At 42.8% G+C, this 17,549-nt stretch overlaps 1 protein-coding gene across 3 annotated transcripts in view; it reads left to right on the forward strand.

The window, feature by feature from the left end:
- Window positions 1-17,549, forward strand: part of LOC309558818 (glutamate receptor ionotropic, NMDA 2A-like) — a gene marked incomplete at its 3' end in the record, with an annotated part of 1,171,100 nt that overhangs the window by 1,127,647 nt on the left and 25,904 nt on the right. For all 3 annotated transcript variants that reach the window (XM_082261887.1, XM_082261886.1, XM_082261888.1), the window contains one exon: window positions 3,951-4,180. In XM_082261887.1, the coding sequence (XP_082118013.1) occupies window positions 3,951-4,180 (230 nt within the window). The remainder of the gene's footprint in view (window positions 1-3,950; window positions 4,181-17,549) is intronic.

The raw sequence follows: 17,549 nt of genomic DNA on the forward strand, positions 1-17,549 counted from the left end.
TCTCACACCCCTTCTACTAGGGATTGGCTGGTAGAGATCAATAGTTTTCAGGCTATGGAGGAAACCATGGCTATTGCTTATGATCGCTCAGGCCTTTACCACAAAACTTGGGATACCTGGATCTTATTCAAACTAACAGATAATTATCTTCATATTATGGGATCTTAATGAGACTTGTACATACACAGAGGGTGTTAACTCGTTAACACTCTAAGACTTATACTGATCTCCCATGTAACCTTTTAAAACGTATAGCCAAATCAGCCCTCTCCCTTTTATCATTACTTCTGTTGTCAGTATTATTATTTTGATAATCTAAAATATCTTATCAAACATATATATTTGCTTTTGATTCTTGTTCCTTTAGATGATACAAAATGTCTAATACCAAAGAAATGTAAAATGTTATTTCTCTCTTCCTTACTTTTTTAATTACTTTTATGTAATTTAGTCTATTTCTTTATATTGTATTCAACAAATCTTCTTCAATAAAAACGTATGTTGTGAAAAAAATAAATAAATAAATAAAAGGCAATTTTATTAAAACAATAGTAAATACATTCACATAGCATGTGCACTGAAATCCAGCAGTGCACCACCTTAAAAGTTTTTTATATAGTAATAGGAACATGCCCCTTTAAATCCAAGACAGCAGCATCACTAGTTGTAAAATTCCGTTACTACTTCCGTCACTAAGCTCCGCTCTGATGCGGTTTGTCGCTTCTACTGTGACTTCATCAAAGGAAAGTGCTGCTACAATAAGAAGTCGCAGTGGAGGAGTCTATGAGTTAGTGAGAAAATGTACCACATTTTGGCCACAAAATGGAGCTGATAATCATAGGAAATAATCTATTAGAGAAAATAAAGGGAAAATTCATGCAGTTTGCATGAATGCTTAAGACATTTGTCCAAATGTTTTATAAATAGATCACTAAAACTTTTATGTTTTTATGGCATTTCCTATGTATGACACAAGTGATGTCAGTGATGCGAACAACCATGAGGTATTGCAAAGTGTTAAGTGAGAAAAAAAATGTGTTTTTAGTGATCACTGCCACAAAGCAAATGCACTGTGATGATGTTTGCTAGAGGACCATATTGCTCAAATGCAATTTCCTGGGGTATGTCATTATAAAACTATGCCATTATTATGCCATTTTTTCATTGTGGCAGATTTTGTGTATCACCATGAAATCCTTAAATGTTCTGCTACCACCCTACCCCCCAATCTCAAGGTCAGTTACAATTCCCAGGTATAAGGATGTCAAAATTACTTTAACCTAAATCATTTTTCTCATCCCTTGCAGAGACTGTAAGAAAGCAATGCCTTCAACTCATGGTGGGGGTTGATTTGAGATTACTTGTTTCTTAACCCATAATTATATCTATTGTCAATATTTAAACTTTCATATTTACAAGTTTGTTAGCCTAAGCTCCATACAGTATGCAGCAATGTGTTCCAGCAGCAGGACTAGGTCTTCCTGTCCCACTCTGATAAAAAAAAAATTGAATCCTACTTAAGGAATTTTTTACTCTCTGAATACAAAGCTTCCTGTGATTGTCTGAGTCAAAGATCGTGGCGCCTTTCCGCCTCAGCCAAATAGAAAAATCTTTGCATTCATTCATAGAATACAACTTTCCCCTTGAATGGCTGAACTGCCCTGCAAGTGTTAGTGAAGTAAATAGTTGTTATTGTACCTATAAAAAGTTATTAAGGTTAATATTGCATTATTTAAAGTTAAATGAAACCTGGAGATCAGCTTTAAAGGATAAGTTCACCTTTTAAAAAATAATAAATGCACATCTTTTCGCAGGTAAAAAAGATGTGCATTTATAATTTTTTTTTTACTAGGAACATGGAAAGCATTGTACCTGCAATCAGCAGACCCCAAGAGGAAAAGTTCTGGAAGATCAAAACACTCAATTCTTAGAACACGATCGACCACTACCAGTGCACCAAGAGTCAGCTTTTCTGAAACTGAGGGCGAAACTTCTGCTCCATCAACATTTACTTCCACGACCAGTGTTCACGATAGAAAACGTAAACTCAGGGACACCTTTTCTAATGACAGCAACTCATATCTACCAAAAAAGTCAGGAACCCCAGAAGGGAAAGACTACAAGCTCTGGATGAACCCTCTGCACATTGCCATACACCCTTTCCAGAAAACTATGCAATGAAAAACAGGGATTTTTAGTTCACACATATTGCAATACATGCCTAAGCTGGCCAACTGCTTCAAAGTAAGCCCTCCTATGGCCAGTCCTACATTGTTTTGCCATTTCAAATGCTATGGTTCACAACCTGGGGCATAAAGACACAAGGTGGGGGAGAGCTACTAGTGTAATACCTGTCAGACGTAATGGTTTGACCAACTTTGATAGGAAAGCTGCCTCACTGGAACAGAGATTTTGTGAACTGGGTTACAAAAAACGTAGTCTTAAACAAGTTTGCTTAGATGCCAGGAACCTTAGCAGAAATACTCTACTGACAAATCAATCACCTGAGAGAACCATTGTCCTACCTGTTTATTTTCCACGATACAGCTCACAGTTTCAAGAAATAAAACACATATCTATGCAACTTCCCATTCTGTATAGTTATAGGGTGATACTAGGTCAGGTATATAGCCAGGAAGGCACCCATAATAGGCAACCTGTTGTCCCCCCCTCTTTATGTCTCTAACCCACCAACACGTACATGGCTGAATACCACCATGTATAGGTCTGGAGCTGCCAGGTGTTCATGTTGCAGTCACTTGGGCAATCCCTATACTTCTCGTCACTTCATGTTTTAATGTCTATTCCTCAACCATCACACAACTTGTCAATTGCCTCCATGGTGGAGATCAGTTTTTCCTCCTTTGAATAAAATTAGACACCTGTATCCCCAGGGCTTTGAGCTTCGAGTGGGATCTTACCCATTATTATGAATTACCACCACTATTACCTATCCCTGTTCCTGAACCTACTACTCAGAGCTCTGATATCAGAACATATCTAATGGATTCTACCATTTATTGAATCCTGATCTTCCATATTACTATTATCATATGTAGGTATAGAATGTTTTGTTTGGGATTCCTTTTAATTACTCATTTGTAAATCATTTAGAGACGTTTTCACTTTTTTTGTTTTTAATCAGGATTATAATAATTTTTTATTTTTATAGAGGGATTTATTCATTTTCGCATCTTTTGCAGTTTGCTTAAGTTTTTGAATGTTTTTTCTTTTTTTTCTTCAGGTAACTGGCTCTTATGGGCTTTCACACCTAGCATTTATTTTCTATTGAATGGCAGCCGATTATGTATTTAACTGCCGCCAACCAACACCCCCAGCTTGGGGTCTCCATCTTCATGATTAAGCTCCAAAAGGTGGAGTGAAATGCTTTGCGGTGTGGCCTAGTGGGAGCTCAGGCTAAAACTGCCATTCATTCCAATAGCAGTGGGTCTGCTTTAATGTGCAGCTTCATGGGATCCATCCTTTGCTCAACAGTTGTTTGGAGCTGAGATGAGCTCTTTCCCTGGCCTACACTCACAGTGGTGGACATAGGATTGCTTGCCTTGTACAGGCAGAAAGATACACACTGACAGGAAGAATCAATGGACTAACAGAGGGCTTAACACAAATGCTGTGGGTACTTTCAGTTTCCTATTCATAGAACTCTGTGAATGAGTGACACATTTTTATTAAAATAGTGACAGTGAGCTGGGGGGTGAAGATACCCTGTTTGCTGTCACTATATGGAGTGGATCTGGGAGACACTGCAGGAGTGGGAACATGTTACATGTTACACCTTAAAAATGGGTGGAACATGTAACATGTCCTCAAAGGTTACTTATCCTTTAAATAGGAGACATCTATGTCTGTATATGTTTGCAGTATTGCTGGCTTTATTACATTTGTCATCCAAAGCATTTTGTAAAATGCAATTTTCCCTCTTTTTGCAGCACCACACGGACCTTCATTTACAATTGGAAAAGCTGTCTGGCTACTCTGGGGTTTGGTCTTCAATAATTCTGTACCTGTTCAAAATCCAAAAGGGACAACCAGCAAAATTATTGTGTCAATTTGGGCTTTCTTTGCTGTGATCTTTTTGGCAAGTTACACTGCCAACCTAGCTGCATTTATGATCCAGGAAGAATTTGTAGATCAGGTGACTGGACTTAGTGACAAAAAGGTATGGCTTATTTAACAAAAATATTCTGTTTTGAACATGCCTTTTGTTAGATTATTATGTATGTAAAAGCAACATCAATTACTGTATCTTCCGATAGCTAAAATACAACCATAATAAAAGCTATTCGTTTTATATTGTTATTTTATTTATTTTATCATTACTTTACCTAAAGTGTTTGTAAAATAACAGGTATTCATTACTTTGATTCTCTCTGTTTTAGGTCCCTGTTCAGTACAGTGTGTGTGTGTGTTTTCCTAAAATTACAATGCTAAATACCTTCTTTGCAGAGCCCTCCTGTGCTGTGATGTGACCTCCCTCTGCTTTCCATCCTGATCTAAGAGAGCACAGTAGGGGGGCTGAGATTCCCCTCTGATGAATGCCAACTGGCAGAGGGAGGTCATGTGTCTGCAGAGCAAGGCTTTGCAAAGACGGTTTTTAGCATTATACTTTTAGAACAAAACATACCATGTCCTGAATAGGGAACTAAAACTGAGAGGATCAAAGTAATTCATAAATGTTCCTTTACTTTTCAAGCACTGGAGCAGCTACAGGGAAAATAATTACATGGAGGGGGGGGGGGGGAGAGGAGGGGAAGGGATGGAGAGGGGAGGAGATTGTCTCACAGACTACGGAACTGACAGGGAGAGAGGGAGGGGGAAGGGTGGGGGAGACGCTAGGGAGAGGGTTACAAGCAATTTTAAAGGGTTTACTTATTTTTCCCTTTTTTAATACTTATATTCAATCTTTATTTTACATATAAATGTTTTATGTTTAGAATACTACGGTTGTTGGTGTTAGAGTATTTCTAAAGAGACAGCTAGCAGAACTCCACCTGTTGGATAATAATGTAATTATAACATTTTTTAGGAACATTTTTTGTAATTTAAAAAAAACAATTTTTTTTTTTTTTAAATATAGTTTTTAAATGAGCAGTGATTTTACGTTAAACAATAGAAATTAAAATTTCCTTTAAATATATTGCCTGGGGAGGGGGGACCCCCTGGTCTGCCTGTAAAGTGGCGCATCTGTACCTATAGAACCTGCTACTGACAAATATACAAAGATAAGGAGGGCAATAACTTTTGCACAGGATGAGGAAACCTTACAAGAAGACCTAAACAAAATAATGGGGTGGGCAACTACATGGCAAATGAGCTTTAATGTTAAAAAATATAAGGTAATGCATTTGGGTGCCAAAAATCCGAACGAAAGTTACTCGCTAGGGGGAGAACCTCTGGGGGAATCTAGGATGGAAAAGGAGCTGGGGATCCTAGTAAATGACAGGCTCAGCAATGGCATGCAATGACAGGTTCAGCAATGGCATGCAATGCCAGGCTGCTCCAAGCAAAGCCAATAGAATATTGGCATGCATTAAAAAGGGAATTCACTCCAGAGTTAAAACGATAATTCTCCCACTCTACAAGACTCTTGAGTATGCCGTCCAGTTCTGGGCACCAGTCCTCAGGAAAGATGTGCTGGAACTGGAGAGAGTCCAGAGAAGGGCATCAAATCTAAAAAAGGGATTAGAAGATCTCAGCTATGGGGAAAGACTACAAGCATTGAACTTATTCTCTCTGGAGAAGAGACACTTGAGAGGGGATATGATATCAACGTTCAAATACCTTAGCATAGGAAAAAAAACTTTTCAGTGAAAGGGAATTTAAAAAGACACACGGCCATTCACTAAAATTGGAAGAGAAGCGGTTTACCCCTAAACTGCATAGAGGGTTCTTTACTGTCAGAGCCGTATGGATGTGGAATTCTCTTCCACAAGCAGTGGTGTCAGCAGGGAGTGTTGATAGTTTAAAAAAACTATTAGATGCGCACTAGAGTTAAGCGAACTTGAAAAAAAAGTCCGGGTTCATGACCCAGACTTAACCCGAACTTTGTCCCGATCCCGAACCCCATTGAAGTCAACGGAGACCCGAACTTTTGAGCACTAAAATGCCTCTAAAACACACATGGAAAGGGCTAGAGGGCTGAAAATGGCAGCACAATTATCTTAAGAGCATGGCAAGTGCTCTGCAAACAAATGTGGATAGGGAAATAACTTAAAAGAACATAAAAAACTGAAAAATAAAAAATAATCATCTTCTTGAATGATGTAGGAGGAGGACGAGGCCCATATGGAGTAGGAGGTTGAGGTGGCGGAGGATATGGAGGTGGATATGGCAGTGTAGGTGGAAGCGGCGGCGGCAGTGGAGGAGGAGGACGAGGTAGCCAACACTGGTTTTGGTTTTTAATAAAAAAAATTTAAATTCGGTTACACCCCAAAAGAGTAAGAAAGATGAAATCCAGCAATGGCAGGGTAAGGCCAGTATACATGACTATTCTGCACAAGATACGGACAAGTCCTGTGGGATCCATGCCTGGTTCATTTTAATGAACGTGATTTTTTCCACATTGGCTCTGGACAGGCGGCTGTGCTAGTGTGTGATAACGCCCCCAGCCGTGCTAAATGCCCGTTCAGATAATACACTTGCTGCAGGGCAGGCCAGCACCCACAAGGCGTAAAGGGAAAGCTCAGGCCATGTGCCCAACTTGGAGACCCAGAAGTTGAAGGGGGCAGACCTGTCATTCTGTACGTCTAGGCGTGTGCACACATACTGCTCCACCATGTTAGTGAAATGCTGCCTCCTGCTAAGACGTTCCATATCAGCTGCTGGTGCTGCTGCTTGTTGTGGCATGCTGACAAAGTTTTTCCACATGTCGGCCATGCTAACCCTGCCTTCTGAGGTGCTGGCGGTGCCCTGGCAGTGTTGACGACCTCTTCCTCCTCCTCCCCTGCATTGGCCTTGTGCTTCCACTGTGCCCACGCTGTCAGGTGGGAATGCCACCAGCAGCGCGTCTACCAGCATGCTCCAGTGAGGGAATTAGGGACGGTACGTTGTCCTTGTAACAGGGATCCAGCAGGGTGGCCACCCAGTATTCAGCACAAGTTACTATGTGGGAAACTCGGCGGTCATTGCGGAGACACTGCAGCATGTAATCACTCATGTGTGCCAGGCTGCCCAGAGGCAACGAAAAGCTGTCCTCTGTGGGAGGTGCATCCTCTGTGTCCTCCGTATCCCCCCAGCCATGCACAAGTGATGGCCATGAGCTGGCCTGGGTGCCACCCTGCTGTGAACATGGTTCCATATCCTCCTCCATCTCCTCCTCCATCTCCTCCTCCTCATCCTCGTCATCCTCCAGAACTGTGCCCCTGCTGGACAATTGTGTCCCTGGCGTTTGTGTGTGCAGGAACCCACCCTCAGAGCCACTTGCGAATGACTGCCCTTAAAGCCTTGGAAATGTTACCTCTTCATCCTCCTCCTCCTCATCCTGTGCCACATCCTCTTCCATCATTGCCCGAAGTGTTTCTTCAAGAAAGAATAGAAGTGGGATAGTTAAGCTGAGAATGGCGTCATCGGCACTGGCCATGTTGGTGGAGTACTCGAAACAGCGCAACAAGGCACACAGGTCTCGCATGGTGGCGCAGTTATTGGTGGTGAAGTGGTGCTGCTCCGCAGAGCGACTCACGCGTGCGTGCTGCAGCTGAAACTCCACTATGGCCTGCTGCTGCTCGCACAGTCTAGCCAGCATGTGCAAGGGGGAATCCCACCTTGTGGGCACGTCACATATGAGGCGGTGAGCTGGAAGGCCGAATTTACGCTGTAGTGCTGACAGGCAAGCAGCAGCAGGGTGAGAAGGCCGAAAGTGCGCACAGACAGCCCGCACATATTGGGGTAATTTTTAAGGAACCTCTGCACCACCAAATTCAGCACATGCGCCAAGCAAGGGATGTGTGTCAAACTGGCTAGGCCCAGAGCTGCTATGAGATTTCGCCCATTATCGCACACCACCAGGCCGGGCTTGAGGCTCACTCATCGGTCTGCAGTTCAATGCCCCTCCACAACTCCTGCGCGGTGTGTGGTTTTTCACCCAAACAGGCAAGTTTTGAAACTGCCTGCTGTCATTTACCCCTGGCTGTGCTGAAGTTGGTGGTGAAGGTGTTACGCTGACCAGAAGAGGAGGCGGTAGAGGATGAGGAAGCGGAGTAGGAGGAGTTAGGAACAGGAGGCAAACTGAAGCGCCCTGCAATCCTTGGTGGTGGAAGGAAATGCGCCAAACTGCTATCCGCCTCAGGCCCAGCCGCCACTGTATTTACCCAGCATGCTGTTAGGGAGATATAATGTCCCTGACTGTGCTTACTGGTTCACGTATCCGCAGTTAGGTGGACCTTGCCACAGATGGCGTTGCGCAGTGCACACCTGATTTTGTCACCCACTTGGTTGTGCAGGGAAGGGATGGCTTGCCTGGAAAAGTAGTGGCGGCTGGGCATGACGTACTGTGGGAAAGCCACCGTCATAAGGCTCTTAAAACTCTGCATCTCACCAGCTGGAATGACAGCATTTCAAAGGCCAGGAATTTTGAAATGCTGGCATTCAGGGCCAGGGATCGTGGATGGGTAGGGGGGTACTTCCTCTTCCGCTCCAGTGTTTGGGAGATAGAAACCTGAACGCTTCCACGGGACATTGTGGAGATGGTTGCTGGTGACCCAGGTGGTGGTGTTGCTGGTGGATCCTCTGCTTGCGGGGTGGCTGGTGCCACTGTCACTACAGAGGTGGATGAAGAGGCCGAGACTGCAGCAGCAGAAGAGGAAGCAGGAGGAGCCAGAGACCTTTCTTGGTTTTTGAGGTGTGCACTCCACTGCAGCTCGTGCTTTGCACTTAGATGCCTGGTCATGCAGGTTGTGCTCAGGTTGAGAAGGTTTATGCCTCGCTTCAGGCTCTGATTGCACTGCGTGCAAACCACTCGTGTCCTGTCATCATCACATTGTCTAAAGAACTGCCACACTAGGGAACTCCTGTGAGCTGGCTTTGGTGTGCTCGGTCCCTTGCTGCATTGGGCAGTAGCAGGCGTAGTGTCTAGGGCACGGCTGCTCCGCTTTTGCACCCTGTTCCCTCTTCTGCTGTGCTGGCGGCTCTGTGTGACCACCGTCTCTTCCTCCAAACTACTCAGGTCACCTGCATAATGTTGATTCCATGTGGGGTCAAGGACCTCATCATCCTCCACATCGTCTTCCACCCAGTCTTCACCCCTGCAAACCTTGTTGGTCTCCACAATTCAGAATTCCGCAGCGGTTGGCCCCTGTGTTTTGTCATCATCTGAGACGTGCTGCGATGGTCATCCCCTGTACTCACCTTGAAACATAAGTGGTTGGGCATCGGTGCACTCAATCTCTTCCACTTCTGGGGCAGGGCTAGGTGGATGGCCCTGGGAAACCATGCTAACAGAGTCATCAAAAAGAAGAAGAGATTGCTGCATGAATTGGGGCTCAGACTGCTTGGCTGATTTGCAAGGGGGTGCGGTGACAGATTGATGGACATCGGCTGCAGGTGCCAACTCTGACCTTTCATCAGAAGACTGTGTGGGAGACAATGTGAAGGAACTGGAGGCACCGTCAGCAACCCAATCTACTATCGCCTGTACTTGTTCTGGCTTCAACATTTGTAGAGGCACATTAGGCCCTGCCAAATACTGCTGCAGGTTCTGTCGCCTACTCGCAGCTGAGGAAGGCGTTTCACCTGTGCGTGTAGCTGGCACAGATCAACCACGTCCTCTCCTTGCAACAGGAGCTCCACCAGCAACACCACGACCCAGGCCACGTCCCTTATTTGACCTTCACCTCATATTTATCAAATTTTGGATCTTCCCCGAAATGGGTTTTTATTGCAAGGCGCAATACAACAGAATACAACGGGTGTATCTCACACGTACAGATACAGACTAGGCCGCAATTTAATATTTTTTCCCTAAATGGGTGTTTATTGAATAGCGGACTAGAACAACAGTATCCAACGAGTGTATCTCACACGTACAGATACAGACTAAGCCGCGCAATTTAATATCTTTCTGTTCCCTAAATAGTTTTTTTTATTGCAAGGCGCAATTCAACAGTACGCAATGGTTGTATGTCATTGTAACATATGCGGACAGGGCAGCAATAAACTCTTTTGTCCCCTAAATAGTTTTTTTATTGCACTGCGCAATAGAACAGTATGCAATGGGTGTATGTCACTGTAACATATGCGGAAAGGGCAGCAATAAACTCTTTTGTCCCCTAAATAGTTTTTTTTATTGCAAGGCGCAATTCAACAGTATGTAATGGGTGTATCTCACTGTAACATATGCAGACAGGGCCGCAATCAACTTTTTTTGTCCCCTAAATATTTTTTTTATAGCAAGGCGCAATTCAACAGTACGCAATGGGTGTATGTCACTGTAACATATGCGGACAGGGCAGCAATAAACTCTTTTGGTCCCCTAAATAGTTTTTTTATTGCAAGGCACAATACAACAGTACGCAATGGCTGTATCTCACTGTAACATATGCAGACAGGGCCGCAATCAACTTTTTTGGTCCCCTAAATAGTTTTTTTATTGCAAGGCGCAATTCAACAGTACCCAATGCGTGTATCTCACTGTAACATATGCAGAAAAGGGCGCAATCAACTTTTTTGGTCCCCTAAATAGCTTTTTTTATTGCAAGGTGCAATTCAACAGTATGCAATGGGTGTATCTCACTGTAACATATGTAGACAGGGCCGCAATCAACTTTTTTTATCCCCTAAATAGTTTTTTTATTGCAAGGCGCAATAGAACAGTATGCAATGGGTGTATGTCACTGTAACATATGCGAACAGGGCAGCAATAAACTCTTTTGTCCCCTAAATAGTTTTTTTTATTGCACGGCGCAATAGAACAGTATGCAATGAGTGTATGTCACTGTAACATATGCGGACAAGGCACCAATAAACTCTTTTGTCCCCTAAATAGTTTTTTTTATTGCACGGCGCAATAGAACAGTATGCAATGGGTGTATGTCACTGTAACATATGCGGACAGGGCACCAATAAACTCTTTTGTCCCCTAAATCGTTTTTTTTTTATTGCACGGTGCAATAGAACAGTATGCAATGGGTGTATGTCACTGTAACATATGCGGACAGGGCACCAATAAACTCTTTTGTCCCCTAAATAGTTTTTTTTATTGCACGACGCAATAGAACAGTATGCGATGGGTGTATGTCACTGTAACATATGCGGACAAGGCACCAATAAACTCTTTTGTCCCCTAAATCGTTTTTTTTATTGCACGGTGCAATAGAACAGTATGCAATGGGTGTATGTCACTGTAACATATGCAGACAGGGCAGCAATAAACTCTTTTGTCCCCTAAATCGTTTTTTTTTTTTTTATTGCAGGGCGCAATACAACAGTATGCAATGGGTGTATCTCACTGTAATGTATGAATGAAAAACTGAAAAATAATTTTTTTACCCTAAATACTGTAAAATAATTATTTTCCCCTCACATTGTTGCTTTTTGAAGAGGAGGTTAGAAAAGCAATGTCTGTCTGACATACAGTCTTTAAAGTTAAATATGAAGGAAAAAATGTTTTTTCTTTTTTAAATGCAGATTAAGCACACACATATGCACTGAGGTTGCATGAAATGTGCAGCACCGCATGCCTAACAGCCAGGTTGAATACTGTTGTTCTATTCCGCTATTGAATAAAAAAAAAAAAAACATTTGAATGAAAAACTGAAAAATATTTTTTTACCCTAAATACTGTAAAATAATTATCTTCCCCTCACATTGGTGCTTTTTGAAGAGGAGGTTAGAAAAGCAATGTCTGTCTGACATACAGTCTTTAACTGCTTGCCGACCGCCGCAAGTAGATTTACTGCGGCGGTCAGCCCCTACCAGGCAGAGTGACGTTAATTAACGTCACTAGCCTGGGAGGGTCTGGGGAGCGAGCGCGCGCCCGCGGAGGCGCGCTCCCGCTCCCGCGCGGTCACGCACCCCCCCGCGTGTGTGACCAGCGGACCTGATGTCCGCCGGCCACTCGGCGATCGTCGGGGGAAGAGGGAGAATGTCAGGCAGCTTGTGTAAACAAGCTGCCTGTCATTCTCCTCGCTGTAAAGACACTGATTACACGGATCTAGTATGTAGATCCGTTGATCAGTGTCCTTACAGCTAGAGCCACAGCCAATCACAGTAAGAATCACGCCCCTAGGGACACACACAGCCCCTCCCTCCCAAATAAAGTTAACCCCTTCACTGCCAGTGTATTTTTACAGTAACAGTGCATATGTATAGCACTGATTACTGTAGAAATGTCACTGGTAACCCCAAAAGTGTCAAAAATGTCAGTCAAGGGTCCGATCTGTCCGCCGCAATGTCGCAGTACTGCAAAAAAAATTGCAGATCGCCGCCATTATGCGTTAAAAAAAAAAACAACAAAAATGACAAACATCTTTCCCTTTGTTAGTAAACGCGATAACTTTTGCGCAAACCAATCAAAATACGCTTTTTGTGATTTTTTTTACCAAACATAGGTAGGATAAAACAAATTGGCCAAAAATGTTAAAAAATTTTAATTTTTACATTATTTTTTTGGGGAATTTCATATAAAAAAATGTGAAAAATATTGCTATTTTTGCAAAATTGTCGCTTTTTTTTTGTTTATAGCGCGTGATCAAAAAATCGCACAGGTGATCAAATACCACCAAAAGAAAGTTTTGTTTGTGGGAAAAAAAGGACGTCAAATTCGTTTAGGTACAGCGTCGCACGACCGCGCAATTGTCCGTTAAAGTCGCGCAGTGCCGAATCGCAAAATACCCCCTGGTCTTTTAGCAGGAAAATCCTCCGGGGCTTAAGTGGTTAAAGTTAAATATGAAGGAAAAAATGTTTTTTCTTTTTTAAATGCAGATTAAGCACACACATATGCACTGAGGTTGCATGAAATGTGCAGCACCGCACGCCTAACAGACTGATAACATTTTTTTCTCCTCACTTGGCTCAGGTCGTTCTACTGCACCCCCACACAATACAATCAATGTAGATCGCTGTCTGATTAAAGCAGATCGTTCCTATCTATGCTTTCCCTAAAAGCAATCTCTCCAGCCTGGCCCTACAGTAAACTGCTATCTCTCCCTCCTGGCAAAAACATTGTTCACTGCACCCCACAAAATCAAATCAATGTAGATTGCTGTATGATAAAGCAGATTGTTCCTCCTATGCTTTCCCTACAAGCAATCTCTCCAGCCTCGCCCTATAGTAAAGTCCTATCTGTCCCTCAGCAGTCAGGAACCTCTCCCTACAGTAGTATTAGCGGCGCTGTGTGACTCCAGCTTATATAGAGTCTGGGTCACATGCTGCACTGGCCTATCACAGCCATGTCATTACTAGACATGGCCCCGGATCCCAGCCCACCTCCATGTGAATGAGTATGGGGTACAAAGTATCCCTACCCATTAGCCCAAAAAAGTGTCACAAAGAAATAGAAACACACACACACACACACTGTTTTTGAAAATTCCTTTATTAAAAATAAATAAAAAAACATCTGACAGTTCTTAAAAAGGTTAGGGGCAGAGCCACCTGGCGACGTCACCTGGTGGCACTGCCCCCATGTGATGTCACCGATTGGTGCATGGTAGGTCAGTGATGTTACATGTTGCGATGCTACCAGGTGATGTTGCCAGGTGGCCCAGCCCCTTAACTATTTAAGAAATGGCCAACAGTGAAGCAGGCAGTCGGTGGTAAGCCTTCGTTGTGGGCGGAGCTTTTTTTTTTCTTTTTTGGGGTCTGGCGTTGGCGGCAGGCATCGTGATTGACGATGGATCAAAATCAGGGGACATTGTTTATATTTTTTTTTAAAAAGGAATTGTCAAAAATTGTGTGTGTGTGTGTGTTTATTTCTTTTTGACACATATTTTGGTGAGTGAGTAGGGATACAATGTATGGGGGCCAGGATCTGGGGGCAATGTGGCCTGGTATGGTTCATGGGGGGGCGCTCACTTGTCCGCCCCCTTTCCAGGCCTGCCAGGATGCATGCTCATATAAGGGTCTGGTATTGATTGGGGGGGGGGCCCCAACCCGTTTGTTTTTTTTTTTTTTCACATTTTTCTATTGCCGGCAATGTTGTTTTTTTTTTTTTCTTTTTCATTCTGTTTTCACTGGTGAAGCCTGTTTACAGCTGACGACTCATCTATTAAGGACACAGCGGCTGGCTTCTCAGCCCGCTCCTTACCAATTAGCTTTTCACTGTGCTGTGATTTGGCAAAGCTTTGCCCAATCAGGGCTTAGAATGCATTGTGCCCTGCAAATTCAGTGATGTTTGGGCCAAACCTATGCTGAGTCCAAACCGCTCGCCCAACACTACTTATGAAGATCCCCAAACAGTTACTTACTAACATTCTGTGACATATATTCATTATGCCCTATGAGTAGGCACTACTGTATCACAGAATTTACAGAGCCTGCCTTCAGAACTACAGATGTGCTGAGAGTTATAGTTTAAGGAGACGGAGTCAAAACAGGAATCAGTGTTTGCATGCAACACAGTACCATGGGATATGTAGTCCATAGAAATTGAAATTTATTAGCTGGAAAGAAGCTGCAAATCCAGGACATTGGGAATGGAGATGGACGAACATAGGCCAGGGCGGTTCGCGAACGTCAGTCGCAAATTTTCTCAAAGGTCTGCGAACCGCGAGTTTGCAGCGGGCCCCATTGACTTTAATGGGAGGCGAACTTTAAAAACCTTTAGGTCATATTTGCAGCCACAAAAGACGTACTAGCTGTGCACAAATAGTCCCAGCACATGGACAATGTCATAACAGAAGTATTGCAATTGAAAAAGTTGCCCTAATTTTTTTTTTTTTTTTACAGCAATGTTTACAGCATGTTTTTTTTTTTCTGACAGCAGCCGGTAAATACATTGTCTAATACATATAGGGTCCATTCACACATCTGTAAAATGGGTCCGCATCCTTTCCACAATTTGGCGGAACCTTTACAGACCCATTGTTTTTCATTTCCAGTCTGAAAAATTAGGCATTCACAGGATAAAGAAGTAAGTGTCGGCCATTCCAGGCCCCAAAAATTAGCCCACATGTGTTTACCTGACAGGTAAGAATGTAGTATTCTGTGCCTGAAGGTACATTAGGCATTCACGGGATACAGAAGTAAGTGTCGGCCAGTACTGGCCCCAAAAATTAGCCCACATGGGTTTACCTGACAGCTAAGAATGTAGTATTCTGTGGCTGAAGGTACATTAGGCATTCACAGGATACAGAAGTAAGTGTCGGCCAGTATTGGCCCCAAAAATTAGCCCACATGGGTTTACCTAACAGCTAAGAATGTAGTATACTGTGGCTGAAGGTACATTAGGCATTCACAGGATACAGAAGTAAGTGTCGGCCAGTATTGGCCCCAAAAATTAGCCCACATGGGTTTACCTAACAGCTAAGAATGTAGTATACTGTGGCTGAAGGTACATTAGGCATTCACAGGATACAGAAGTATGTGTCGGCCTGTATAGGATTCAAAAATTAGCCCACATGGGTTTACCTGACAGCTAAGTATGTAGTACGTAGGGGACGAAGTAGTGAGGAGGCATCGCTGAAATTGCCAGCAGAGGAGGGGTAAACTTTGAGTCATCATCCCAGGACTAGTGTATGTGACAGCTGGAGGTCTTTTTTTCTGAGCCATCTGGATTTGTTCCATCTGTGCTGAAGAGAGGGCTAATCTGTCATCAGATGATCCATGCCTATATACATTGCTCTCTGGTAAGAGGCTTTGACCTAACAGAGTGTGAACACAGTGGTATTGGAATTTCACATATATTGCACAAGAGTGGATTTTTCAGTTGGATTTGCACGTTCATCATTTCCGTCTGGTGAGAGCATACCTTGTATGGTGGAGGGATATATTTATCACCATTTATGATCTACACAGTTCATTTTTTGGGAGATTTATTTCACCGTTTTTTACACCAGTGATTTATGGACTTTGGAATTTATATATATTTTTTATTTATTTATTTTTCTTAGTTAGATGTGATTATATATATTTTCTTTCACCTAATTTTCATACGTGTATTTCTACACAACATCATCTATTTAAATATTAGCGCACCAGACCACCCATTACCATTCACACAGTATACAGAAGTAAGTGTCAGCCTGTATAGGCCCCAAAAATTAGCCAACATGGGTTTAACTGACAGCAAAGAACGTAGTGTATTTGATGGCTGGAGGTACAGTAGGCATTCACAGTATACAGAAGTAAGTGTCGGCCTGTATAGGCCCCGAAAATTAGCTCACATGTGTTTAACAGCAAAGAACTTAGTTATGATATATGAAACAAGGGAGGGGTATATTGTTGGATATGTCAGATTAATCAGGAGACCTCCAATCCTAATAAACAACGAATAAAATTATTGTATTGGAGGAGCCAGGTTTGGACTGCTAAGGTTGACAAAACATTGGTTCCTCTAAATAAAAAGAAGTGGATTCTTGAGGAGAGCTCCTGATGGGTGAGCACAAATTAAAATAATAAACAACATATTGAAAAAAGTATATACGTTTATTGAAGAGATAAAAAAGAAGGTTATTAAAAGATAATAAATCTCACAATACAGTGTACAAAATAACCATGTAGTGTAACCATAGTAGTCTCAGCCAGGAGGTCTGACGCGTTTCGCCCAGAGGCTTTTTCAAAGACCACGTAGTATCCCAGGTGGACTATTACAAGGAGAAAGGTACATCATTAGATACAGATTTACAGAACATTTATTAAATAACATTTTGGCGTCTTTCATGAATAACTTATTACATTTATATTTACACACAATACTATGAAAAGTTACATTGCGCTCACCAAGTTACAAACAATGATGGATGATGGTTTGGAACAGACATGAAGTCCGGTCACTGACCATGTACGTCACACCACAGGCGACCAAAAGGGGAGCCAGGTAGAGGGGGCTCATAGCCCACGGAACTGACCAGGGCTAGACCCAGAGAGGGGGTGTCGAGTCTGATATCCTCAAGAAGGTCACCAAAAACTCATGTGGGGGAGCACCATTTGAGCACTGCTATCTGGCTCATCATTATCCCTCTTCTTTTAAGACCCCTGCGTTTTAATATATTTTCGGCGATGTGCTGGATACCCCTATTCTCTGTTTGCCCGTGAGTTTTTGGTGACCTTCTTCATTTTTCTTCATTTTTTGCCCTGATAATGTTTTGTGTGATGGAATTTGGTGGGAAAGAAAACTCTGATGTCATGATGCATGCAGATGCATTCAGATCCGACGACCTTGGATACTGGGCGTTGCTCCCTTTGTGCCGTTGTTGTTTCCTAGTGTTGGCTAAGCAAAGATGCTTTAATTAAGATACATTGTTCCACTATCTCTTCTCTGTTGCCCCTCTTTTTCTATGTGCTTTCCTTTGCATTCATAAAAGAAACCAGGAAATCCCCACACTCTTGCATATTTGGTACTATTATTTAGCTCCTTTCGACTATCCTTAAGGGGT

Source organism: Pelophylax lessonae (assembly GCF_965119305.1).
Source record: "Pelophylax lessonae genome assembly, chromosome: 6".
Classification (NCBI taxonomy): domain Eukaryota; kingdom Metazoa; phylum Chordata; class Amphibia; order Anura; family Ranidae; genus Pelophylax; species Pelophylax lessonae.